The sequence below is a fragment of the Tyto alba genome, unplaced genomic scaffold (genome assembly GCF_018691265.1).
Source record: "Tyto alba isolate M040663 unplaced genomic scaffold, T.alba_DEE_v4.0 Super-Scaffold_9, whole genome shotgun sequence".
Taxonomy (NCBI): Eukaryota; Metazoa; Chordata; class Aves; order Strigiformes; family Tytonidae; genus Tyto; species Tyto alba.
Window position 1 is genome coordinate 2,273,996 of NW_024881330.1, and position 27,506 is coordinate 2,301,501.

At 48.1% G+C, this 27,506-nt stretch overlaps 1 protein-coding gene across 1 annotated transcript; it reads left to right on the top strand.

Moving 5' to 3' along the window:
• The first annotated feature begins 15,127 nt into the window (after nucleotides 1-15,127).
• On the top strand, nucleotides 15,128-19,828 carry LOC116965936 (lymphocyte antigen 6E-like). Its single transcript, XM_033011803.2, has 3 exons — nucleotides 15,128-15,206; nucleotides 16,841-16,960; nucleotides 17,685-19,828. The coding sequence occupies exons 1-3, from the start codon at nucleotides 15,155-15,157 to the stop codon at nucleotides 17,840-17,842; spliced, it is 330 nt and encodes a 109-aa protein (XP_032867694.1). The 5' UTR covers nucleotides 15,128-15,154; the 3' UTR covers nucleotides 17,843-19,828.
• Nucleotides 19,829-27,506: the final 7,678 nt, after the last annotated feature.

Consider the following 27,506-nt stretch of genomic DNA (forward strand, 5'->3'; position numbering starts at 1 on the left):
GTTGTCTGCAGGGGATTAGGCTTGATAGGAAATCCTCTGCCTTGGAGCAATAAGCCTGCCTGCAGATCTTCAAAAAAAAAAAAAAAAAAAATTTTGCATATGGGCCCTTAGGGACCAAGCACAAAACAGCCACCGCAATTTAATTGCTGCATGATAGCAGAGTCGTGACAAATGTAAGGGGAAATGCACGGGTGAAGCCAACGCTGTTTTATCTCGTAACTGCACTGGAGTGTGCTCCACCACTTGGCTGAGATGTGGCAGCTTATGGAACTCTAACTAGACTGTTTTTGCAAGCCCCAAGAGCTCCAGCTGGTTTTAATGAGGCAACTGACTCTTAAAACAGGGATTTAAATAAATCTGAACGGTGGCAAGGTTTATTTTTCTGGCAAAGGAAGACCAGTTATCAGCTGTACAAGCAACAGACACGAGCTGCCAAGCATGCCTTGACCTCTGTGTTGGATTTGTACCTGTGAAACAGAGGTAACCACTTTGGTCCCAATGGGTGGAGATGTTTTTCTGTGTACCCTGCTAAATGTTTTCAGGCTTCCAAAAGAGGATAAAGTGAATATTTGCCACTAAGTGTGGTGGAAGGTTTGTTCATCCCAAATCAAGGAGTAATTCTAGCTAAGCCCCTAGTGAAACAGTGCTCCTGTTTTCCAGCAGCAGGAAAAAAAGAGCAAGACGTAATTGAATGAGCAAGATTGGTGTTTCCTAAAGGAAAAAGTCTCGAGTACCATGTGAGAGAAAGGAGCTGCATTAGTAGCAGCTGCTGGGGGAGCAGTGGAACACCACCCCAAAAAGCAAATCCTACTGCAGTTCTGGGGGCAGATGAGTAACTTGGTTCTTGGCCCCTTCTCCAGCATGTTCCCACCACTGCTGGGTGGGGATGGGAAAAGTCTGGGTAATTGCAGTCCCATATGGTCCTGTCCATCCTCACCCTGTTTTTGCTGAGGTGGTGGATCCACGAAGTCTGTTCTTGGCAATATTTCATGCTTACAGGGCTGTGCTTTCTTCAACAGCTCCACTGTCCCTATCAAAACATCCTGCCTCTCACCAAAAGGCCATGCTTGAGGCAAAATTGAGCTGGTTCAACTCCAGTGAGAGCTCAGCTAATGAAGCTGGAGGTCTTGTGTTTGCTTTCTGCAGCAGAAAAGGAGGGCCAGGCTGGCAGATGAGCTCTGTGCAATACTGAAGGACTTGTTGGCCATGATTGGATTGTCAGGGCTGCAAAGACCTGCCAGTGTCAGCTAAATAGTAATTATTAGCTATTCTGTAGGAACTTAAATGAAGTGCTCTTTCATCAAAGGGTGTGTTGCCCTATAAACCATGGTCTGTGGGGCTTGACCATTTCTGTGAAAAAGCTCAGTGAAACCAAGGTTGGAAATCCAAGTGCATGGGTGGTATGAAGCAAAGGCAAGGTGGAGAGTTCATGTTGCTGAGCATCAAATAACACATACTGGGGTGAGTAGCACAATGTGTTTGAAACAGCTAAGCTTTAGAGAGGCTGATAAGTCTGGGGAGTGTCCTACTGGCCCTTAGCCATAAGCAAGTGAGATACAGGTTGGAGAAGTTGAGCTACTTGCCATTGCCATCACAGTGGCATGAAACAGCAGTCTGGCCTAATGCCCAATCTGACAGGGATTTTTCCACTGCTCAGGACCCTCTGGAGCAGGATCATGCCCCTATCACAGAAACCTCTGAGGGTAGAATCCCTCTCCCAGCCCAACAGTTTAGGGTTACCTGGTGACTCTAGATGAACCCTGGATACCTTGGCCCCTGCCGGGGATGTTTTCAACTCAGCTTTTCCCATTAAGTGCCTTTTCTGCAGGAACAGAAAAGCCTGTGCATTGATGCCTAAGACATTTGGTAGCCCAAAGTCAAGACACAGCATTTTTGCCAGTGTTTAACTAGTGAAATGCAAAGTCAAAAGTTTAGCATTTTTCCTTTTGAAATTACTTTTTTATTTTAAAGAAAAAAAAATAATTACAAAAAAAAAAAGCGGAAGATCTGGCTTCAGGCAAAACCAGAAGTGGTACTTTCTCCTTTACCTTCTTGGGTTACTAATGTGCTTTTCATAAAAACCTGTTGTTCATATTGGTTGGGAGAAGACATCAAGGCAAATTTACCAGGAACAAAGCTGTCTGCTCATGCTGATACTGGGATGGGCTTAGGGCTGCTCTAGTTACATAATGATGCTTAAAAAAAAAAAACCTTCTGGGGGCTGGAGGGTTTGTCTCCCTGCCTGGAGGCTGAAGATGTCCTGCATTGTGTGATGGCACAAGGACAACTCTGATGCTGTGGCTGTTTAGTAAGATAAACCTCTGGGTGATAGGAGATAGTGAGAAGTTCTTCTTGTTTTGTTTTGACATCTGCTGCCCATGCTCAGCCTCTTCACAGAAATGCTGACGTTTGAGAGGGTCTCTGGAGGGCTTGAGTCCAGCCACCTGCTCAAAGGAGGGCCAACTTTGGGTTGCTCAGGGCCTTCTCCAGACAAATTTCAGTATCTCCAGGGAGGTAGATTCTCCCGCCATATCTCAGGGTCCCTGTTTTGGCAGTTATTTACTGCCCTGGCAAACTTTTTTTTTCTTCCTTATATCTGGTTGGAATTTCCTTTGTTGCATCTTGTAACCAGCTGCTCGTCCTTTCTCTCCGTACCTCCAAGGAGAGTCTGGATCTGGCCTCTCTATAGCCACACCCCATTAAATTGCTGAAGGCAGCAGCTCTATCTCCCCCCTTAGTCTCTTCCCCTCCAGCCTGCCTTGGAGCATGGGGTCATTCAACCCCGTATCTGGGACTCTGAGCTTCACCTTCCACCAGCCTGATGAGCCTTGGAGGGATGTGGTAGGAGCTTCTGGCTGAAGGAGGTAGGACCATCTCAAGCTCTAGCTTGGGGGTATACAAGCAATACCTCTCCCCACATAAGTTGTTTGAGCAGGTGGAGGCTCTGATGGGGCTCTATCCCTGCCTGTTGCTTCTACATCATCATTCTGGAGAGATGGGAACATAAAGCCTGCACGTTGGCACCTTTTGCAGGCACTAAAGCCCTTGGACCAAGCCATGCTCATCAGCAACCTTCCCACGTTGTGCTTTCTCCAGGGGATGAGTCAAGCTCTTGACGCGTGGCCAACAGATTATTGATCCGTGTTGATGGAAAAAGTCCATCAGCCTCTTGTTTCTCAGAGCTGCCTTCCATAGCAGTGGGGTTGGCAGCACTGCTCCCCTGTCCACCGGGGCTGCGTGGGGTGGAGAAGGGGTCCCGGTGGGTGATATGAGGAAGGGCCATCATCAAAGCTGCTTAGCTGCTCTTTCATTTGCTTAATGACAGGGCCTTTGCTCACCCGTAGGTGGTTCAGAGTGATAGGCTTTCAGCTGATTCATCTTAATATTGTGTAGAGAGGGAAGTGGGTGTGCTGAAAGCTCCTCAGTGAGGAGCATTTGCTGTTGAACTGCTGCTTATGCTCTGCATCTGCCTCCTGGTGAGTGATCACATTAAGGGGAAAACAAAACAGCTGTAGTCTGGCAGACACGTGAGAGGTGGGAAACCCCTGTGGGGTTGTGAGCAAGAGAAATGTGAAAGGTTTCCAGAGGTTTTTTCCTCCCCTGCTGCCTTCCCTTGAGGTCTGATGTTGCAAAAATAAAAAATAAAAAAAAAAAAATGGGAAAAATGGAACAGAAACTTTAAAGGGGAATGCTTTTGTCAGTGTGGGAGGAAAGGGGTAGAACACTTGTGACTATCATAGAATACCAGGTTGGAAGGTACCTGAAGGATCATCTGGCCCAATCTTTCTTGGCAAAAGCACGAGCTAGACAAGATGGCCCAGCAGCCTGTCCAGTTGAATCTTAAAAGTGTCCAATACTGGGGAATCCACCACTTCCCTGGGGAGATTATTCCAGTGGCTGATTGTTCTCACTGTGAAAAATATTCCTTTTGTGTCCAGTTGGAATCTCCCCAGATGTAACCTGAACCCAATACCCCTTGTCTTTTCCCTGTGATTCTTTGTAAAAAGGGAGTCTCTGTCTTCTTTGTAGCCACCCTTTAAATACTGGAATATGGTGATAAGGTCTCCCCTAAACCTTCTCTTCTCAAGGCTGAACAAACCCAGCTCTCTCAGCCTTTCCTCACGTGGCAGGCTGCCCCGTTCCTTGATCACCTTTGTGACCTTTCTCTGGACACTCTCCAGCCTGGCCACAGCTTTTTTTTTCATAGTGGGGACCAAAACTGAACATGGTGTTCCAGGTGTAGCCTGACAAGCGCTGAGTAGAGTGGGATAATGCCTTCTTTATCTCTGCTGGTGATGCTCTTGTTGATGCAGCCCAGCATCCCATTGGAATTCTTTGCTTCTGCAGCCCACTGGTCACTCATATCCCTTGTTGTCCACCAGGACCCCCAGGTCCCTTTCCACGCCTGTGCTTCAGGACCTCTGTCTCTGAACACAACAAATGGAAACATTTCCTTTTCTAGCATGGTTTAGCAGGAGAGATGATCCACATCTGTGGTTTAGCAGAAACAAAATGTGTGCTTGAGGAGCTCCTTGGATTTACACAGTTGTATTCTGTGTCCGTCAACAGTCATCCAAGTTCAAACTGCTGTAAAACAAGCTCAAATTGGACAGGCATTAGCCTTGGCCATGTGGTTGTAAATGCGGCAGTGCTGATGCCAAGGAGAGTGGCTGCAAAGGAAAGCGAACGATTAACCTATGAGAAATTGGATCCTGGTGATAAAATGAAGGACGGTCTAATGAGGAGCAGCGAAAAGGCTTCCAAGGCAAGGATCAAACTCTAGGATATCAGGTTTGGGCCCTGCAAAAGAAAACTGGCACTTGTTCCATGCAGTTGTAGGAAGGGGAAGGTTGCCTATCATGGGTCTCACGCAGGGAATGTATCGATAACACACAGGTTGGTTCTTCCTCCAGATTTTTTTTAGCCATAATAGTGATTATTTTGGCTAGTTGAACATATGTTATTCAAAAGAAAATAAAGAATCAGGAAGAGCTCAGTTTAACTTGTCTTAAGATCTGAGAATGGCTTCTCTAGACGTTTAATCCTGAGGCACTGCAAAATGGGGCACGAGGAATTCCAATAAATAATTTATATTAATATTCTTAATCCAAGTCTGGATTAAGATGCAATTATGAGTGATTGGCTTGACTCAGAAATAAGCCTTTGTACAAGTGCTTTCACAGCTGCAGGAGGACTCATATATTCCTTCTGCTGCCATGAGCCCGAGATGAGCGTGACGCAAGGCCTCTGCAAACTGAGGCAGCTTCCAGTGGTTCCCTGGGGTTACCCTGTATTGCAGGAGGGATGATGAGGCAGAGAGCTGATGCCTTTCAAAAAAACCGTTGTGTTTCTAGCTTGATGGGTTGCATACAGACTTCCCCTTCTCTTGTAAACAGGGCAGATTATTTATCTGCCAATGCGGGCCAGACAAGGAAGACTCTCTAAACTCTTCCCTGAGGTCACCTATACTTGAATGATCTCTTTGGTTTCGTGTTTTTGGTTTGGTTTGGTGGTTGTTTTTTCTTTTTTTTTAAGATCTTCTGTGTAATTTCTTCCATTTATTTCTCAGGCTATAGCTGGACTCCTCAGGTCCTGAGTGCTTAGTTTGCCAAAGTGGAAGAGAATGGAATGACAGTTATCACAACTGGATTCCATTACGGCTCACGTTTTCTTCTTGGTAGTCCTCTTGGCAGAAACAGTTCTTGACTTTTCGTGGTTTGTTCCTGGTGCTGCAAACCTCGCTTCTGTTGGAGGCAAGACGTGGAGGAGTTTAATCTCCACCACCCCTTCTCCTGTGCATCCTTGGACCCAGCACTGTCCCCATTTCTGCATGCAGAAGGATTTCCTACAAAACCAGGCCCAGGATGACCTTGAGTGCCTGTAAAATTAAATTCACCTGGTTGCCTTTCCAGGGATGAGATTTTAAGGCAGTGAGGGGAGGTGAAAAACTGGACCCAGCAGGTCCAGCTGCTCTTCCTAGCCCAGGTATGTGACACAATCCCATTTTTTTTTTTGTATTGGGTTTCTCTTCCTTCTTCCTTGGGACCCTGTATGGGATGGCTACAGCCTCACATCTCCAGCTGTCTGCTTCATCCCCATGTCTTCCATGGGGCAGTCATCAACCCCACCTTTGTCTTGATATACTGATGGGTGCCATGTGAGGATGCGATGAGGTCTTGGCAGTGCTGGCAAAGAGCAGAACATCTTTGCAATTTGGCATGTGAACTGTGGTTCAGTCACGACTCCTTTTGTGACGTCCTCGTTCATCGCTCTTAGTTTTATTTGGTTTAGTTTCACTTTCCCTAAAGCCACTTCCGCAGGCTTTGCAGCGTGGCCCTTTTAACAAGCAACATGCCTGCCCTGTGGCTGCACAACCCTTGACCCCTTACTGTGCAAACAAGTTCTTCTTTTTCTTTTTTATATTATCATCTTTGACAGAGCTGCTACATGAAGTTGTGCTGAGTTTTCTTCATAGTGCCTTCCTAAAAAAAAAAAAAAAATAACCAACCAGACAAAAAAAAAAACCACAACAAAAAAAACCCAAAGCAGAAGATATCATTCTATAGATAAAATGGAGAATAACTCAATCTAGTTTTTCCCCTTTGAGAGTCTAAGACAAGATGGTTTGTTATCCCTGAGCACTTTAGTTTGGTATTGCCATTGCTAGTAACAGTCTGTAAGCTTTGTAAGAAGTCTGTAAGACCTCAGGACTGAGGCTTGTTAGGTTTTCTCTGACTGAGCTTGTCTTGACCTGCCTGAGGCTTTTTTTTTTTTTTTTTTTTAACTTTTCTGAGTGGTAAGAGCAATTTTTCAAATTGACCAAGTGGCTGTGGCTAATTAATTCTACTTTTGTATATCTTTGTATAGTGCAGCTGTAGGTTTGTATAGATAGCAATAGCAAGCTCTTACTCTGTGTAGAAGGAGGCATTTATGACTGACCCAAGGACATAGTGTAGACAAATGCAGGCTTGGTACAAGAGCAAAGGTCTTGAGAAGTGGAGATGCAGGATATAGTGCAGAGGAGTGCAGGCATGGGGTGATGAAAAGGCGGCCTGGGCTGGAACTGGAGACCGCTCGCCTATAAACCGCTCAGCTGAAGAAATGCAGACCTAGAGCTGGACTAGGCTGGTTTTAGAAATAACATACGTTAGGTACTACTTTTGTACCGTACGTAAAAGGCACTGCATATAATAAATTGAGATTTAGCACGCAGCTGCAGATCACTGAAAAAAGCATATTAAAAAAAAAAAAAAAAAAAAAAGAGTTACTAAACATAATTGAAATGACCCTGAGTGGATCCTAGGGAGAAGAAGAAGGAACCATCACTATGGATGTCTCATTTTTCCTGGCGCAGATGCTGACAACTCACTGTAATGCCACCAGCGTGAAACACCCAAGAGTGGGAAAGGTGAGCATAGCACCAAGAAAAGGGGTAGAAACCGCAAAGTGGATGTAATAATTTTAATATTATTCTGCATATTCTTTATTTTCCTATAGTAGTTGGGTCTAGACCAACAATCATTCTTGGATGAGACTGTTAAGTTTTCAATTACATTAATGCTATGTATATACACATGCATGGTGTGCTTTCTCCTTACCCACAAGATGAGGTTTTGAGGTTGTGGCAGTAGCATGGCACCTTTCTCCCAGTTTTTGCTCCTCTTGGGCTCCGTTGATCTTGCTGGTACCACGACAAGCGTAAGGCTGCGGTAACACAGCTGGTAGAGCAGCATTTGGGCCAAGTCACAGGAGGGAGATCTGCATAGCTGCAGGGGGAACAAGCCTTACTGGTGCTAATCCAAAGCTCCAGGCTTGACCTCAAATGGGCATCTTGGTTCCTCCTCGCTGGACCCAGAATGCATATCCCCTTTTCTCTAGGTTCAATGCATAGCGTGCAAGTCCAAGAGTGCCCATCACCATTCTGGTGGCTTTGTTTCCTCCTAGGCTGGTCACCACTTTCTACCCACCTTTTATCTCCTGCCCTCTTTCAAAGAGGAACTGCTGTTATTGGTAGCAACCGCTTTCCTTTTGGCTTATTTTGAGATATTAATCAATGTCTGGGTGCTGCCTTTGCCTGAGAACAAGTTGGACCACAGATGTGAGCACTGGGTCCCTGCAAGTAGGTGTCAGCCCCCTTGTCTGGGCCGTGCACGCTGTGCAACACATGGATTGACCTGTGTCAGCCTTTGCATCACCCACCCTCCCAGCCAGGACTCCCCGGAGGCTTGGGAGCTGCTTCCCCTGAAGACTGTGGAGGTAGAGAAGAGCAAACGGAGATGAGGGCTCTCCTGATGGCATATCTGGCTGCTGTCCTCTGCGTGGACGTTGGTGAGTTGTTCAGGATTACTGCAAGGCTTGGGCTGTGATGGAGAGAGCTGGCATTTTTGGGGGGAGAAGTCACATCCGTAACTTCTAAGTCTAGTTTTCCTTAAGAAATCAATAGATAGTGATAGATAAAGAGTTGGTCTGCACAGTCAGCTTTGCCTCTCCTTCGTGCCATCATAGCTGCTGAAGGACTTGTGCTGCAGACACCCTGCACAGAGCAAGCCAAAAATCTTCCCCGATTCTCATGTTGTGCCACTGGGAGGAAGATCCTTTGGGGTTTTCTCTGCAAACCCAATCACATCTCAAGATCTGCAGTGAAGGCTACACTTCTTGGATGGGGTTGCAACTAAGCTTTAAGCTAAAAACTGAATGCAACCTTCACTGCTTTTCTGGCTCTGTTTGCTAAATGCTGAAGCGGGGTAATTGAATATCAACATTCACAGAAAGACTCTGCTGCCTACTTGCCTGGGATGAGTGTTTTTCTACAGGGAAGTGTATATTTAGCAATTTTGGATGTAGGATATTAGAAAGGGTAGAACTAGCTCAGCTAAATCCTCTATGTTTTATTTTATATCCTGTGGCCTTCATGAGCATGGGAACAGGTCCAGCTGGGAAGGGTTTTCTTGCTTTGACCTCATGCAAATCATTTCTGTTCCCCTCCTATAGCTAACTCACTGACGTGTTACACCTGCACCAACCAGACCAGCAACAATCAGTGCCTGATGACTTCCCCATGTACCAAAAATGAGACAGCCTGTATGACTGTAGTTAAGAAGATAAGTGTTGGTGAGTCCTACTGCCATGAACTGCCTGGGATGTGACCTCCCAATGCTCGTGTGTCCCAGCCCTGATCTCAGTGAGTCTTTGTCCTTCCCCCCGCTTCTGCTCCAGTGCACTAAGATCTAAAATGTTTCCCTTCCATGGGGCTTTAGGAGAACTTGAATAACGTTGGGTTACAGATCAAGCCCAATTATTTCCCTGCTTGAACAGCGAGTCAGAGGGTAGTTAAATGAACACCATAACCCATATAGATCTGGGTGATCTTGCGTGCTGCTTACACAGTAAAGTCAGGATTTGCTTTTGGGAGAAGGAGTCATGGGTTGGTTTTGCTTGACTTTTTATCCAGGCGCTCACCAACAGAAGCTGATCAGCAAAAACTGCATTTCAAGTTGTGGTACGTTTCAAGATCCTTATGAATGCTGCAGTCAGCACAACTGCAATCGCAATGAGGCATCTGGGATGAGACCTCCCACAGTGGTGCTAGGAACTGCAGTTCTGGTCAGTGTTATCAGGCTCCTGCTCTGGACTGGACTGTGATGAGGTTCCTGTTGAGTAACACACGCAAGCTGCTTAACCCCTCCTCATCCCCCAGCACCTGCAGTTATTTTGCCTCTCTGCTCCCAGAATGTCTTCTGAATGTTCAGGCACGGAAAGGCCAGTCTGAAGCTAGCTTGAGCTTTATGAGAAAAGATCCCTCAGTTATTCTTTTACAGCTTCTCATGCAACGGGACTCTTCAGCCACCATTAAAAAAAAAAAAAAAAACAAAAAAAAATATTGGAAATTTCTATTGAGTGCTGACTCACAGCAGTGCTGGGGTTTTGCAGGCAGCATGGTCAGGTTGTTCATGCAATTACACAGAGAGCTAAACAAATGGAGGTGAGTAGGAAGATACAATCCCGATCAGCACAGCCCCAGATCAGAGTGTGTTTCTTACTGTTTCAGCTAGGCAGAAATTGCTGAAGGCTTAGAGAACGGGTCTGGAAAATCACGGATTTGCATCTCCAATGGTGGTGTTCTAGTATGCTGTCAAGATTCTGGTCCTGACAAGGGCTGGGACAGCATGGGGAAAGCAACTTAGCAAATGAAACACCCTGTGTCAGGTCCTGACCCTGGGGTCACCTGGTGCCCATCTGTATAGCCGAGCTCTCTTTCTCCAAAATAAGGTGGCTGGATCCAAAATACCACTTGGAAAATTGATCTGGAATGATCTGGGATGGTCTTACATGGTGAAGCCAAAAATGTGCTGAGGAGCATGCTAACAATTAAACAAGGTGGACAACTGTGGGACAGCCCTTGAAACTGTGCATGGGCTCTCCATGTATTATTGGTAGGCATAGATGTAGATATAGACATAGCTTTCTCTGCGAGAGCTCTTCTGCAGTCTGGTTCCAGCCCCAGGGCAGCTGGAAGGGTGGTGACCTCCTCTGGAACTTGTGCCACCTGGACATCACTGCTGGATACCTTTATTAATGCCCCCAAGTACAAGTATGATTCTCTACGTAACTTAATCCAGACCCAGCTGGGATTTGAGCAATACAGGAGTCCCAGAGACTGCATAAAATCAGGTACTATTGGTAAATGGCAATTTGAGATGCCCCTGGGGCACCATTTCCCTGTCCTGCTTGAGAGGAAGCCAAAGGCCAGGTTCTCAGAAGGATTTCAACACCTTGGTGTAACCTGGCCCCAGGCTGCCCAAGCTGTGTTCTTGAACCTGAGTATCTCTGCCCCACTGTGGGATTCCCAGAGTGAGTACCTGGCCCTTCACAGCACCCAGGAATGGGGAGTGAGGCAGGAGCAGCCACAGGGTCTGAGTCCTTCAGCGATTTGGCATGCAAAGAGTTTAAGCCCACGTTAGTTTTCAGTAAACCCATGGGTGAGTTTAGCTCCAGGCTTCCCTAGGAGTTAAGCAGGAAAGAATCTGTGAAGGTTTGAGGTGGGGACAGATCTGTGTCAGTGGGGTGGTGGTGACAACCCACCTCGCTGTCCTGAGTTTGAGGAGGTTGCAACCAAGAAGGATACAAAGAATGAGCCTTGCGGGCCCAACTACAGGTGAATCCCCGGGGAGGAGGAGAAAGACGGAGAGAAAGAGCCAGAAGGAAAAATCACTATTGGACTTGAGTCATTGGACTCGAGGCTGGGAAGAGCTGGAGATTGCCCTTACTCAAGGCGTGCTCAAAAGACAATCCTGTCTTTTTCTCCTAGGGCAGCGTGTGCTTCAAATTGTTGTCTTCCCTGCCAAAAACAAGTGGTACCATGTTGACCTGGTTTCTTCCTCCCCTACAACCCCACCCACAGTGAAGGATGGGGAACATGACAGCATTAGATTCTCCAATTACTTCAATGGGTTTTATTTAGGGCTGGAAAATCCCTGGTACTGTTATTATAGAATCATTTAGGTCAGAAAAGACCCTTAAAATCACTGAGTCCAACTGTTAGCCTAACACAGCTGAGTCTACCACTAAACCCTGTCCCTAATTGCCATATCTGCATGTCTTTTAAAAAAGATCTCTAGTGATTGTGATTCCAGCACTTCCTGGGCAGCCTGTTCCAATGCCTGACATCACTTTCCGTGGAGAATTTTTTTCCAAATATCCAATTTAACCTCCCCTGGGGCAACTTGAGATCGTTTCCTCTCATGCTATCGCTTGTTACCTGGGACGAGAGACTGGCACCCACGTCATACCTGATGCTGAGGACATCTTCTGTCCTGCAACCCCTGTCAGTCCCTGGAGTATTAGCAAGTGGGTGGAAGTGGCAACACATACAGATTGGGGTGATGCTGGGATAGATGGAAATATTTGGGAACCTTCTGAGATGCCACCTATGAAGTGATGAGGCAGATGTCATGCTCTGACCACAGGGAAACTGAATAGTTAACTTCGGGCAAATAAAAAAAAGAGGTCCTATGATACCAAGCCATGATGTTTCTGTCCCTCCTTATTGCTGTGGTTCCACATGTGGACACTTGTCCTGTGGCCTTTCATGGGAAGACCCCTGTACGAGGCTCCCAGAAAATAAGCAGATCCCTGGCTGACTTCTGTTCATTATCTTCTGATCTCTGTTCTTCATCCAGGAAGACTCAAGGGCCAGAACATTTCAGAGGGCAGCCAAATCAAGCCATGTTTACTAGCCAGCTCTAACACAATCACGTAGTGCAGCATGGCACAGCCAAGAGTAAAATCAGGGACCAAGCTCTCACCCTGAAGGATGTGATTCACATGCCTGCATGGGTCTGATCTCCAAGATTGAACATAAGCGAGGGAAATAAACAGTTCCTGGGAACATGCCCTGCTCTGTAATGCCATCATTGACAACTTTGAATTAATTATTTTAATTGCTAGCACGTTCCCTGGCAAAGTTTTAATATGGACCAACCACCGTAGTCCCATGCAATGGAAAAAAGCAGAGGAGAGAGCACAAGGGAAGGACTATTCACAAGAGGCCTTGTTGATGATGGCCACCTCTTGGCCTCCATGCTGGAGATGGTCCTGGGCACATTTAATTTACTGCTGTAGCTGTAGCCTCATTTCTGCTCTGTGATGCTGAATACTGGGACACTTTTTTTGCAGTGCTCTGCCCTGACCCAGCCAAGCACTGCCTGTCATGCTGCTTCCATGTGTTGACCACCCAGGGTGCCACCACCATCCTCAGTCTTCCATGTGCCTCTGAGGAAACGCCAGCCATGGAAGTCCCACACCTCACACTTGTCCATCAGACATACCTGAGGCCAGGATGGTAAATTCCCAACTATCTGGCTCAATGGGCCATTGGTAACCCTCAAAATGCCAAGCAGCCCATGGTGCACCCTTGTCCACCATCACACTTGTCCATCAAACCACTCCTGCCAGCGGACCAGTGGTGGACCACTTCCCATGGCCTTGCAGATCATCTTCCTGCTGTCAGTGAGGAGCAGATTTGAATCCCTAGACCAGGTGATTCCTCTCCAGCATTGTGTTGGAGAGGATGTGTTCACCCCATCAGTCCTTGGAAGTGAGGGAATAAACCGAGTCAGACATGTTTCTTTGTTTAAAAAAAAAAAAAAAAAAAAAAAAAAAAATCAAGAATACACCTTAATCCTATTGAAGAATAACACAATAATTGTCCCCTTTTTCCTCAAAAAAAGAGTCAAATCTGGTTAAAGCAAACTGCTTTATCAGCACAGGCCTTTGCCAGGGTGCTCCTGCTGCTGCAGGACACTGAGCTTTGGCTTCCTAGGCTGATTTCCAGACTCCCCCAAGGAGTCATCCCTGCAAGAGGATACCACGCAGTGAATCACACTGGGCAATCCTTATTCCTTGGAATAGGTCTAGCTCTTCAGTTGCTGCCTCGTGACATCTGGGAGGACTGACACACCACCTCTGGCATCCACGGTGGCATGCAGCACCTGAGTCTGGCAAAACTTCATCTGTTGGGCAAGAGATGTGGCTTCTCCTCTCCACACCCAGAAGATGTATGTCCATCGGCGGGGAATGGTTAGTGCTCATGGGGTTATCAGAGCTGACTTCACCATCCTGTTGATCTTGCTTTATGTCAGCTGCATTGGCTGACCCAGTGGTTTAACGCTGGTGTCAGAAACCTCAGAAATATCTGCAAATCAACCAAAAACATCTCACCCCAGTAATTGCCCGTCCTTTTTTTTTTTTTTTTTTTTTTTTTCTTGAAAAGGAAGATGCTATGGGTTTTGGTGTCCCTTTGAACTTCCTCTGGCCATGCCTTCACTGTAATGAGCAATGATTAGTCCCATCAGATGCTCTAAATGTCTCTGATGAACATGACCCCTGATTCAGGGATATTTGCTTATCTGACTGAAATCCTACCCAGAAACGTTGGCCCCCAATCATTTTAGCGTTCCCCTTGTCCATCTAATGTCTTTCTTCCACATGTTTTCTGAGCCCTCTGCTTCTGCATCTCCATCTTCTAAACCCCAGGCTGCGTAGCTACAGCCGAGTCTCAGTTCTCTTTCCTGCAGACTGAGTCTTGCAGGGTGGAGAAGGAAGGGGCGAGCAGATGGCTTATTGCCCAAGCAGCTTTATTCAGAGGGGCTGCTCCTGCTTCACCTTCTCTGCTCTTTGGTGGCTTGGTGTGGGGTGACTCATGGTGATGTCTGCTGATATCCAGCTCCAAACTTCCTGGTAACTGTTACCTTGGAAGCAGAAGTGGGACAGGCAGTCAAAAGGAGGCCCCAGAAGGGCTGAAATTATCATCTCCAACTCCACCCAAATGTAAGCATGCAGAGAAATCGTAAAGGCTGAGAACATTATATCTGACTGGTATCTAGCAGGACTTTGAATCGGATGCTCTATGTAGAAGGGGGACAAAGATATGTTTACCCTTTGCTCAGATGTAGCAAAGGAAAGCTGTTGCAAAGCTGGAAACCAACCTCAAGTGTCCTGGCCTCTGCATTTGAACCCCCAAACCATTGCTGTCTTGTGGCAGCTGCTCTCAAAACAAGGGTGCAGAGCATTTAGGACTTTGTAGGTGACCAGCAGCTTTTATAGGCAAAAAGGAAATTATAAGACATTTCCTATTTATACTGACAACCATGAATATATAGCTAGATATACCTTGACTGTAGATATTGGGAGTTCTCCAGGTCTAGCCGTGGAAATGCACTTGGCAATAATCCACCCAGCTGAAGCCATCAATTTATGCAACTTATTACCATTTAGCTTTGAGTAGCTGCCTTCACTGAACTATCTGGCCACAGATGTGATGATCGGATGGGAGCTAAACAGTACAAAAACCCCACTCAGACATCAGTAGCACTGCTAGCCTGACCATAGATAAATTAAAGTATTAAAAGCAATAAATGGAATGAATTGCCTTAGTGCTTTCACTCCTCTCAGGACCCATCAGACCAGCCTGAAGGCAATGCTGAGGTGAGAAAACAGCCCACATGCATTCCTAGCCTCTCAAATAATGCGTGATCCCTGCCCACTCCTTCAAAATTGTTGTCTTCATCATCACTCAGTCCAAAGGCAGGGAAGTTATATATCCTGTCCCCAGGTGAGGGTGCTTTTTCTGGACTGCGGAGACAACTGAGAGAAGATGAAGGCCTCCCTCCTTGCCATACTGGCTTTGATCCTGTGCGCAAATCAAGGTGAGGTATCACGGTTTGCTACTAGGCAAAGACTAGTTACGTGTTTTAAAGTTAGGGAGGCCTCGTGGCCAGGGAAAGAAGTCATGGGAGAGGGTGCTTTAGCTCTTGCAATGGTGCAGCTGAAAGACACAGTGCTCCTCTTTGGGTTTCTTATCTGTAGTCTCAGCCAGGATGTGTGAAATGTTTGTTTTCTGCAGGGAAATTTCCCTATAGACGCGCGTACTGCTGGATTTTATGAAAGCAAGATAGAAAAAAGGAAGCAGTTGCCACCATTCTGCTTTTGTTAAGAGACTTTCCAGTGTCTGTTGAAATGATGCAAGACTGTGGTTATTTCTAAATATTGATGAAGTGCTTTAGACTACGATAGCACAATATATCAGCAACCCCAGGCACCTGGTTCCTACTGCAGGCACCGACGCCGTTTCTAGCAGGAGCGGGACAGGGCCAGATGTACAACATCTGGCTTCGTGTGGCTGCCTGCTGAATGCCTCTGCTGTCCTCCCATCTCAGAGACCCAGCAAGCCTGCTGATCCCAGAGATTCCGGGACAAAGTTGGGGAATTAGGGAGAAGTTGGGTTGCGGACTAAATGGGTTAAGCAGCCTTATGCTGGGATATTGGGTGGAGATGTATATTTGCATATTATTTGCATTATAGGTTATGTATTTTATTTCACAGAGAGATTACCTATTAAATCAGAGCCCTCTTTAAGTATATGCTCTTATAGCCTCTATAGACAAGGCAGTTAAGCAACCAGAGAGAATAAATGTTATCTTCATTTTGTAAAGAGGAACAGGGTTTGCCAGCACTTGGAAATTTGCCACATTGTCTGGTGCAGAAAATAATTTCTTGGAACAGTTATTTCTGTCTCATTGTGGCCTAAGAATACCTTTCTGCTATTTAGCTTTGTTCACTTACCAGAATAGTGATTCTGACAAATTTCCAAGTGTTAACAAGGCCCAGGGGACAGAGAGATTGTCTTCAGTGCCAAAACGAAGACTGCCCTAATCCGTGTTAGATAACCTAGGCAATAAAAATGAAATGTTAGACTGCACGTGTCTTAGAGCTGAATTCACCTGGCGAAGAGTTAAAAGCCCTTCTCCTCACTTTATTTTAACCGAGGTAATGGATATATGTTCGAGGGCATTGAAGTCCCACCCAAAGACACAGGCATTGACTTCTTTAGCCTGTGGAGGTCCCAATTAACTCTATTCGGCTGTCAGTGCTTACCACCCAATTAGGCTATAGTCTATGTTATAGTGTCTTCAGCAATTAGAAAGGGTGACCCCCAAGACTTGGGACATCCCTGTAGCCTCTTACAGAGGATCGGGTCCTTCCCAGCTCCCTGCACCACATCAAACCCAGTGCCCTTGGGCCATGGCGCTATTGTTTTGAGCGCAGGGCAGGAAGGGCAGACTTGCACCATCGGTGTGTGTGCCCGCGTGCACATGTGGGGTGTAAATGTGCAAGTGTGCGGACAGCAGAGTAGGTTAGGGCTGGGTCTTGCAGATCCATTACTTCCAGCAGCCCTGCGCCTCGTGCATTCGAGAGTCGACAGAAAGGTGGTAGTAATTTTTGCTGCCAGGACTGGTGATGTTTTGTCTCCGTCTTCTACATCCTGTGTCTCCTCCTGCAGCAAAAGCCCTGTATTGCTACACCTGTGACTGGGAACAAAGCAACTGGAGATGTCTGAAGGCCAAGAAGTGCTCGGACAAGGATGAGTATTGTGTGACCAATGTTGCCTCTGTAGGAATTGGTATGTGCTGGCTGTTTATCCTCTGATGGGGACTCAGGAATGGGATGAGGGGTTTTAACCGGAGTTGTTGTGGTTGCCCTTTGTTGATGGATGGGCTGAGGAGTCATGGGGAAGCACGTGTGGGAGGTGGAGCCCTTGCTAGCCCAGCCTGGCACTGCTGAAGTTTGGGCGGGTTGAAATGCTCCTCCTCATCAAACACTGAGATTATCCTCTTTAGCCTTTGTTTTATGCCTGCATGGGAAGTCAGGGGACACTGGGGTAAGAAGAAGGACAAAGAGAGGATCCTTCAGAGGAAGAACAAATTTGAACCTTGATTAGTCAAGGAGATGAAAATAAGCATGTAACCAGGGTGGATGAGAAGGTCCAGAGAGATATAGAGGTGAATAAAATTATTTCCTTTGAGCAGAGAAACCTGGAAATGTGCTTTCGATCCAGGCATGAGCACTGTCTCATGGATGATATCGTACACCTAAAAAAGCCTGGAAATGAGGGTCCATGCTGGGAGGTGCCAGTTGCCCAGCAGGGATATTGAACGCCTTGTGCTGCTGGCCACCAGCAATTATGGGGCTGTGGTGGGATTGGGATGGGTCTCTCTGGCAATGGTGGTCTCTAAGGCTGTGGGAGGGACAGTGGGACCCATTAGCCCACCTCCCTCCTGTACAACATCAAGGAGCACTCAAAAAACTCTCATTGCTAATACGGCTCTCTCCCTTCTTTGGACAAGGCTTTTTGTCTTTGTGGAAGAGGATCACCAAGAAGTGCTCCCAGACCTGCCCACACCACAACTTCAGCCTGGGCCTGGCCTCCTACACCTCCTATTGCTGTAAAACCTTCTTGTGCAACCTCAGCGCATGCCCAGGACCCAGGCTAGCTCGGCAATGAGATGGCAGGGGGGGTCCTGTACCCGTGTCCTTCTTCACCCTGCTCAGCGGTGGTGGGAGAAAGGGGCCTCCTGAAGGCCTGAAGGGCACGGTCAGATTCCTCCGAAAGGGTACGGACACCAAGCATGCTGCAGAGTAGATAAAGTATTATGGTCATCATCTCCTGCCCTGTGTTGCCTCCCAACCCGTAGCTTCTCTCTTGCTTCTCGTGTCTGAGCTCTGGCGCTCTGGCAGCTTGGTGGAGAAAGCGGCTGTGCTACATCCCTTGCAGCCTGCGGGAGGGAGATGCTGCTTCTGCATGTCCTGCAAATCTCGAGAGGGGTTTCTTCTCCCACCTTACCTTATCTCAGGGGCAGCTGGGAGCCGCATGGAAGCAGCTTCCAGGCTCGGGGAGGTGGGGTGGACAAAAAATACAACCCCCTCCACACCGGCTCAGAAGGGAAAGAGTGCAAACTCACAAGGTTGCTGCTGGGGAAGGGAAAAAGGCAGATCTGTGTATAAAAGGCTGAGCCGGCCATGGGTGCTAACCACAACTCTCCTCCCTTGCACCTCCTACCCTCTTTGTCCAGCCTCCTGCTCCCAGTCCCCAGCTAGGGACAATGACATCCCCGGGTGCCCCATTAACAGTCAGACACACCAGCCACACACCTCTTCCTGTTGGCTTTGCCTGCAGTGCCACAGTTTTATCAAAACGACGCTTATCTGCACAGCCTGCACATCCACGCACATCTGCAGGCTTTGTCCCCACCTCCACTTCCAGCAGCTGACCTCGGTCATCCCGTACATCATGTTGCTTTGCTTGCTGGTGGTTATCTCAGCCAAGTGACCTTAGCCAGGGCTAGCACTGCCCTGGACCTACAGCTTGGTAATGTGTCTCCCAGCAAGCCATTCATTTACCCGTCCCTCCGACATCCCCCAAAGCAACCGCAGCACAATGAAAAGTATTTGCAGCATTCGGGTTGAACTGCTGAGGAACAGTAGAGGGGTTTGTAAGAGAAGAATACAGATTTCAGAGAGGCCAGATATTTCATGTAGATGTTTCCAGAGGCTGCCGAGAAATGATGGTAAAAGGAATCTGGAAAAATGAACAATGATGAGAGTTCGGAGATTTTTCATTGCCAGAGGTGCTGCTGAATGCTTCTCCTTCCTCCCAAGCAGCACTTTTTGGAGGAGTTTTGCTCTGGAAAAAAGCATGGAAATGCTTAAATTTGGGTCAGCCTGGGCTCCCAAGTCTGCAAAACATTGCTCAGCCGAGGGATGATGCTCTGTGCTGTGCTTCGAACCCAGCCCTGGTAAACAAGAGGGACAAAAGGGGTTTTGAGCTGCGCTGAGCACATCGGCCTTGGGCTAGTGCCCATGGCTGCTCTGGATGAATGACTTCTTCTGAAGTGCTGCATAACAGGAGTCTTCGGAGATGTGTGCTCTCTTTTATTAATCAACTTCTACTTTCCTTCACCCCATCCTTCTCACAGTTGTGCCATGCCATGAGGGCAGATCTCCATGTCGAAGGAGCCACACTGGGTGATCCACTTCCCTTTGCCTCTTCATCAGATCATGATCTTTTTCATATTTAGCAATATTATTTCACATTTAGGATCTCTTCCTATTTAGAAATTTGCATTTTTTGCCCTGAAGCAATCCAAGCCTCCTCTTCTCCCTCAGCCTGAATGCTCAAAAGCTCTAATTTACTCCTCATGCAATATTTTCTCATAAAAAAAGGGACTTGTGTGTGTGTGTTTTTTTTTTTTTTTTTTTTCCTGTGTGCCAGAATTATTCAGCTCTCTGAAAGCACTGAGGAATCCCAGTTGGGCAGACTAATAATTAATATTTCATTGCATTGGATTTACACGTCCTGCAGTAGTGGAGACAGAGTGCCCCACAGCCTGCAGGAAAACACAGTCAAGTATTTTTTTGCCACTTTAAAGCAAAACTGACTGGGTTTTTTTGCTTGGTTTGGTCTGCCTTTGCTGCAGAAAAGCATTCTTGTATCCCATGGCTAACATAAGGGGAAATAAAACATCCTGGGTGTAGTTGAAGAGCAAAGGGCTGTTTCCCTTGCTCAAAGGGCATTGCAGCTCAAGGACATCGAAATCTGCCCTCCTCCCATGGTACAAAGCTACCTTGGTGGCAATTACTCCTCTCCAATACATTTGAGACACGTGAGGAGGAAGAAGAGGTGGGTGTGATTTCTAACCACTGATTTTGACCGGGAATTAGAGCCAGTCCGGAGCACAGAGTGATGGCAATCATTAAGACATGGATGAAGCTGTCCAGAAAATTATCCTGAGCCTGTGCCCCTTGCTGTGTCATCGTGCAAAGCAACGTTCACCCCTTGGGCTTGAAAGATGGTTGGAGGACCCCAAACAGAAAGGGGCTGCGCACCGAGGGGATAGGAACTAGTTGTTCTCATTGCTGTAGACTGCACTGAGCTTCTCTGACCCGATTCATTGATGTGATGGTGATGGGAGAGGTGGGAGAAAGGTGAAGGAGCCCTTCTGCTCTCCCCGGCACAAGGCAGGGCTCAGGTGCATCATCCCAGTGGTTCAGGGCATCCCACAGTGCAAAAGAGACAGCTCAGCTGGAGATGGTCCAGAGCGTGGGAAAAAGATGCTACAGAGCCTCAGCACAACGTTATTGCAGGCATTTGGGGAAGGGGGGTTAACCAACCATCCAGCCATGGGGAGAGAGGGCTGTTGTCCTCCAAAGGGGCTAACAGACCCCGGTGCAAGGCGTGGCGAAAGGTCCGCGGAGAAAGAAGTGCCCATGGCACTGAGGAGAGGCAGCACAAAGCAAACACAGAGTCCTTTCCGTGGCTGGAGCTGGCAGGCAGAGGCAGCGCTGAGATGAAGCAATAAACAATTACAAATGGCGCAATAAATGCCTGGTTGCAGATAATAACCAGCAGTTTAAATACCGAAGGGACTCATTGGATGGACATGAGGGGGAGTTGTGACGTGATTCCTTCAAGTCCAGGCTGCAGGACAGTTGGACTCGCTGTTGTGTGTTGTCACCCTTCCCTTCTGCTATCCGGGTTACCTCGAACACTCAAACCCACGTGATAAATTTACTCCTGCGTGTGGACAAGGCTGGAGGGGACCGTCAAAGCCTTGCAAAAAGGGGGAGAGGTCCCCATGGGTGGTGGCCACCAAGCCTTCCTGTGGCCAGCAGTCACCCACAGACACCCACGCCACCCAGATGAATATCACACCAGGCAGGAAATCACAAAACCACCTTTCTGAAGCGCAGCCCCTCATGTGTTGCTCAATTATCTGAAAGGCTCGAGACGGGGATGGGGGGCGGGGGGGTGTGGGGTGCAGGGCTGGGTGTGAGGTCCGTGATTTTTTTGCGGGGTGGCCAGCATCATCGGGGACGTTGGTGAGATGTGTTGGATCACACAACCCAGGGAGGAGGGAGAGGGGGGGAAGTGACCTGGCTGTCCCCATCAGGTAGCAGGGTGTGCTGCAGGATGGACAAATGCCTCTCCGGACTGGTGACAATTCCCGGCTGGGGGTTTGGGTGGAAATGCTGCAGGAAATTCAGCTTGGGGTGGGGGAAACTCCAGCAATCTGGGGAAAGCGGGAGTTTTCCAAACCAAAGGTAGAAGCTGAAATGACAGTTTCCCAGGCACTGTTTGGGGTCAAGACACGTTGTTGCGGTACAAACCAAAGGTTTTTTTTTTTTTTTTTAATTTTTACTCTCCTTTTCTTTCTTGAACTTTGACTTCATAAAATATACTTCATTTCAAGCATTACAAACTGAAATGGCCTCTGGGGACTCATGCTGTGGCCTTCATTGATTTATCTAGTGCTGGATGCCTCAGTCTCTGCCTGCCCCCCAAGTTGCAGAGAGCTGTGGACTTCTGGGGTGACTCCCCCCTCCTAGGACAGGCATTGAAGATGGCACTTGAAGGGCTCAATGGAGACTCCCAACTCTTTTCAGAGGCCCAGGGCAAGTGAATCAGAGAGACCTACCATTTATATGCCTAAATTAGTTGCTTTGAATCCCAGCCTCGTTGAGAAAAAAAAAAAAAAAGTGGCAAAACTATAAAAAAAAACACCCATAAGAGGAAACTTGATGGAAGTTGGCACATTTCCATAAAACATCCATGTCTGGTGCACTAATGAATATTCTGAATTATGGTGGGAGGAACAGCAACAACAAACAACAACAACAATACCACTTTCTTGGGAAATCCTGGAGGATTTTCAGTGCAGAGAGCCAGACCAAGCCCACGAGAGGGAGCTGGTGTTTCTGTGCGGCGCCGGACTGGCCACAAAATGCTGTCTGCCTGCAGAAAGCCGATGCTCCTGGAGCAATTTCCAGGGGGGGGGGTGGAAAAAAAAACCAGCAGCCATTTGAGGGATGAGATGGCTGTGCTGGAAGCAGCCCAAGAAAGGATGGTTGCGGGACCGCGCTGCTGATGCCAGCCGCGCTGAGCTCTGATGGCGAGCCCTGGCCAGCCTCCAGCGTCTGCTCACTCCCACGCCGGGGACGTGCCTTGGTTTGGGCTGTGCATCTAATATAAGCTCCTGGGTTGCCTGCGCTAGAAGAGGTGGCACTTGCATCCGAACTCCCAAGCTGGTACCGAGCCCTGCACAAGGTTTCAATCCAGAGCCTGTGGCCATGGGCTGTTTGGAAGTGGGGCGCGACCTTCTGTCCCTCCCTCTCCTAAAGCTGCGGCGTGCTTGGGAGTCCCCAGAATTGCTGGGCTGGTCCTGGGCAGCATGAAGGGAACCTTATTTTCTTGGCATCTACGAGGTCCTGGGGAGTAAAGAGGGAATCAAATCAAAGGGTACTGCGCCTTTTTGTCCCGTTACGGGTGATTCTGTCCCCTCTTTCTGATTTTCCTACACATTCCCTCTTTGCAATGACTCCCTAAACATCTTCCTGCCACTCTAATACTAAACTCCACTAACTCCCTCCATTCCTCTCATAAATGGTCACAGCCAAAAAGCAAGTCCAGCACCTGCAACCCACCATGCATGTAAATAATGGAAATTCCATATTTTTCCTCACCTGTGGGCTTTGACCCTGTCGTCAACCCACTGCCTGATGCCTTCAGCAATTGTATGAAAGTAGAGAAGGGAAGAAGTCTATGGTGAAGGTCTTTAGGGAGAAGGCGGTCTAGGCAAGACTTCAAATCAAGCTCTACCACCACTTTTCCCCGTGTCTGACCTTGGGAGAGTCATTTGGTGTCTCTGATTCATGTGCTTAAGATGGAGACAACAATTCAGGGCTTCTTGCCCTGACCTGGAGGGCTCTTTGGATCTCAGCCCTCAATATCTCGGTGATGTTTCACCCAGCTGGTCCAGGGATGTCCTTACACTGGGACCGGGAAGGTCCAGCCTGCCCACCCACTGCAGATGTCTGTGCACTCAGAGCTTGCCTCTCCCAGGCCCCTGCAGCGTTGTGCTGCTATAACCGGTGTGAACACTCATCCTCTCCGTGATGTGATGCAGAAACCTGTAGTGGCAAAGCCGGGGCTGCTCCCACGTCACTCACTCCTCCAGAAATGCTGTTCTTTGACTCACTGTGGTGCCGAGGAGCTTTTGTTAGGCACTCTGTTAGAAGTGGGGCAGGCAAAACAGCACAGAAAGACATCTCTCCCCAGCTTCCCCACCACACGGGATCTTTTATAATGGGTGGGTGTAGACACAGAGGTGAGGGCGAGGGTGCAGGCATTGCTCAGTGCATCAGTCGCTTGACCGCCGCCTGATTTATTGTCAGCCCGGCAGCCGGTCTCATGATGGGCTGAGGCTGCTCAGTAGGTCTGATGGGGTCCAGGACCCCTTGTTCAACTTCAAGTCTCCTGAGAGTGCAAACAGAGGAGCTCCAGGACTTGATCCCTGGATGAGATGCAAAGCCCTGTGTCCTCAGAAAGCCTTGAAAGGCTCTCCAGCCTCCTCTGTGTCTCTTTTCCCCATGCTTAGAGTGGTGTAAAGCCTTCCCTGGGCATGTGGACCTTGCTTCTGGGGTGGATGTACCTGGGGTGCTCTCCCCAAGGTTTGCTGCCTGCTGTGGGGCTGAAGGATTCGGAGGAAGCGGAGCTTGGCGAATTTCTGGGTCTGACCTTATTTCATTTCCCAAAATACCCACCGTCGCCAAGGTGTGGTGGCACAAACCCAGTGCTGCCCGAGATGCTGTCCTTGCTTCCAAGGAAACGGGCAGGAGTGGTGCTCAGCATCTCCCAGGCATTACTGAAATGGCCCTACCTGCGTGGCCCTCTTCCTCTTATTTGGAGCAAGAGGGAGCTGGGTCGGAGGCTGTCACAGCAGCATGCCCACAGATAATCTCACCTCCCACTCCAGATCCTCCTTGCTAAATGCTGTGCCTCATGGTATGAAGAAGCAAACTGGGGAAAAAGAAGCTTCTGAGGCTAAATGCTCCAGGGAGAGGCTCCATCCAGACAGGTAAACAGCACAGGGCAGGGTCTATCCTTCAGCCCCGAATCTAGGTGATATAGCATGCTTTTGTGGCACCCTTTCCCTCCCCAAAATGGGGTGGACACATCCAAATGACTGACTGGCCTTGGGTTGTCCCCCGGGCATGGTCTGGGAGGTGTTTCTTGGCATGGGTGAATGCTGATATTGGGCAAACGTGAGAGCCGGTGCCCTGTCCTTGACTTATTTACTGGTGTAGAAGTAGGTCCAAAGCCCTTTTTTGCTAACAGAGCACTTCATGGGTCCAGCTGGGATCCCACCATGATGTACAACTGGCATGAGAAACCCAAAGGAAGCAATGTCTGACTCGAGCACGTGCAAGGTTTGCTTGCTTAGGATAGTGTGTTGCACCCTCCCCTTCCTGGCCATCCTTCCCTGAGGAAATGAGATGGGATCGGAGTGGGTGGGCAGGACCCATCCCACCATCAGGACCAGGGTGGCAGCGAAGGTATTGGAGATGTCAGAACCTGGTTTTAGCTGTGGAAGTGCCACCAGAAGCATTTCTTGGTGCTGTGGACATGTCAGAAATGAGATATCCTGTATATCTGCTGTGAAAGCAGAGGACAGGGGATGAGGTTTTGGCTGCAGAATGGGTCTCATGGTGCTGAGCTCACCTCAGAGCTATTTTTTGTTGGCGCTTCCTTCATCCCATCTCCCTTTCAGCTTGAACAAAAGCAGGGTTTCCTCCACACAGGGAGGGAGCAACTGTGAGCAAAATCAGGGCTTGATGCCAAGAGCTGTGTTTACAGCCCAGAAATGGGAGGGCACATCTTTGGGCTTTGCTCTCAGAGGAAGGAAAGCTTCGTGGGCTTTTATTCCCATCAGCGATCCTGTTTTCTTTCCGCTACCCCCCCCCCAGCCCTGCTCCTGTAGCAGCAGTCGGGCTGCAAAGCAAAGCTGGTGGGAACACTGACTGCAGCTCCTATGGGCTGAGGGGCAAAAGGCACCGCGCTCCCACTTTGAGCATGAGTCCCCTTCACTCAGACTCAATTCTGAGGCTCTAGAAGGCTTTGCTGAAACATTGGAAGGTCCCTTCGAGACATGGTTGTCTTTTTTTTCCTGACGTTTTAACAAGTTGGGAGTGGGTCGAAGCCCGGTATGCGGCATGTGCAATTGAGATGAGTTGAGTCGTTCCTACCATGCCCTTTCCTTGGCAAGCAGGAGGGTGTCTTCAAACCCAGGGTGAGTTTTCCACCCTGGTATTGCTCCCTGGATCAGTGTGGGTGGCTTTTGGTTCCCATGTCCCTCCCAGGCTGTCATCCACGAGGTTTACAAGCTCTTGTTTGCACTGAGTGGTTGGCTAGCTGGGCTCAGAGGGGCTGCTCTGCCAGTGGATGGGATCTATCATGGCACGTGAGCTGCTCTCACCGTACCCCATGAGTGGTGGAGATGGGGTGAGAGAAGCCAAAGCCCAGCTGCAGTGTGCAGGAATGCTCTTGAGGTGGACCGATGCCTTTCTCTCCTTCTGCCCTACCACTAACACAAACACACCCTAGAAAAACCATGCCCCACTTTTCCAAAATAATAATAATTCAACACCCCAAGGCAACACAATGCCTTGAGTTTTTGGCTAACCTTCCTGGGAAAATACCCTTCTGCTTGCCCAGTGAGGAGTATGATTGTGTTCCCAGATATCATCCTGTTTGTTTCTCTGCCCTGCTGAACACACCCGTTGGGCTGGGATGGTTTCAGCCAGGATCTTTCCTTGATCTGCAGCTCCTCTGCATGCCATGGGCTCTCCTCCTCTGGGGACAGCCCTGTTCTCCCTGCCCTCCTGGGCCGCAGTTGCCAAGGTTTCATCATGGCTATTACCTGAGGTGTGACAAGTTTCTAGACGTAACAAGGGGTGGCCCAAGCTCTTTTTCTCACTGTGCAACTGGGGGTTTTGATGCCATACCTGGCTGGATCAGCAGGAGTGGGTCAGGAGAGAAACCAGAGCATCCTGATCTTCCCACGTTTGTGCCAAGTTTTTCCACTCTTGTTGAGTTTTTCCACTCTCAGTTGGGACCCTCTTGTAAAAAATCAGACCCATAGCCCTTAGAAGAAATTAAGAGTAGAGAGGTTGTCTATGGAGCTCATCACAGCTTTTCCACAGACAGAGAAACTCACTTTTCTCATTTTATTCTCTGCTTTCACCCAACCTTGGAAATTTCAGCTATTAGGTTGCAGCACAGAGGATCACTTCCAGGCCTGAAATACCCATCATGCAAGCGATGAGTCAAGACCTAAAGCAGACCAAAAAAAAAAAAAAAGAAAAAAAAAGAAAAAAAAAGAGCAATTTTGAAAATTGTGACTGTTGCCTTGCCTTCTGGGGCAGGATATGCATGTCTACTCTTTATAATAGGTAGACATGGAAAATTTTATTTTTTACAGAAGAAAAATGGATGAGTAGACTATGGTTTTCTTGATATCCTTGCGGACAGCTGTGGAGGCTCTCAGAAGGCCAGCTGATACCACAACTATGTCGTAGATGAGCTTCTCTCACTTATTACTGGCCTGGGAGGTTCAAATGACTGCTTTCTACACCACCGTGTAACTCCAGGATCGTAAAGTTTAATTTAAAAAAAACCACAAAGCAAACACAAAACCCCTACAGTGATCAGAAAGACAGTTGTGAAGACAAACATGTCAGCTGTCACTTACTTTTCTTCTTGGAGAGGCTGGCCAAAATCTGCTGTGGCAAAGCTTTTGATTGGCCTTTCATAAGCGTTTGTACCGTTGTTAAGGGAGTAGCCACTCGAGCACACATACACCATCCTAGCAGTTGCACTCACACCACCCGAGTCTTTCCTGCTAGGACCAGGGTCCCTTCGTGGTGGGCAAATCCCGAAAGCCAATGGGTGCCCCTTTCTTCGCCTTTCACACACATCTTCTCACTCTCAAGTGCTTCTCCTTCCTCAGGTTCAGCCCTCAGTTTCGCACAACGGAGTCTCAGGCATTGAATCTTAGAAAAATAATTTATTCAGATGGTACGGCGGAAAAAAAAAAAAAAACAAACAGCTTGATCTAGGTGCTTCCAGGGAGGAAACTCAAAAAAAAAGAAATCTATGGGAAATTATGCACTTACAATCCATGCACCCACCCTTCACGCGCTCTTCACGTGCCTTTCACGTGTGTTCTGGCCCAATGGTGATTTCTGGTCTGGGATCTTCTAACACCTGATTGGATTCCTTCTCTGTCTCCAGGCAGGCCGTTAACTGTTCTTATCTTGTCAAGCTGCAGCTT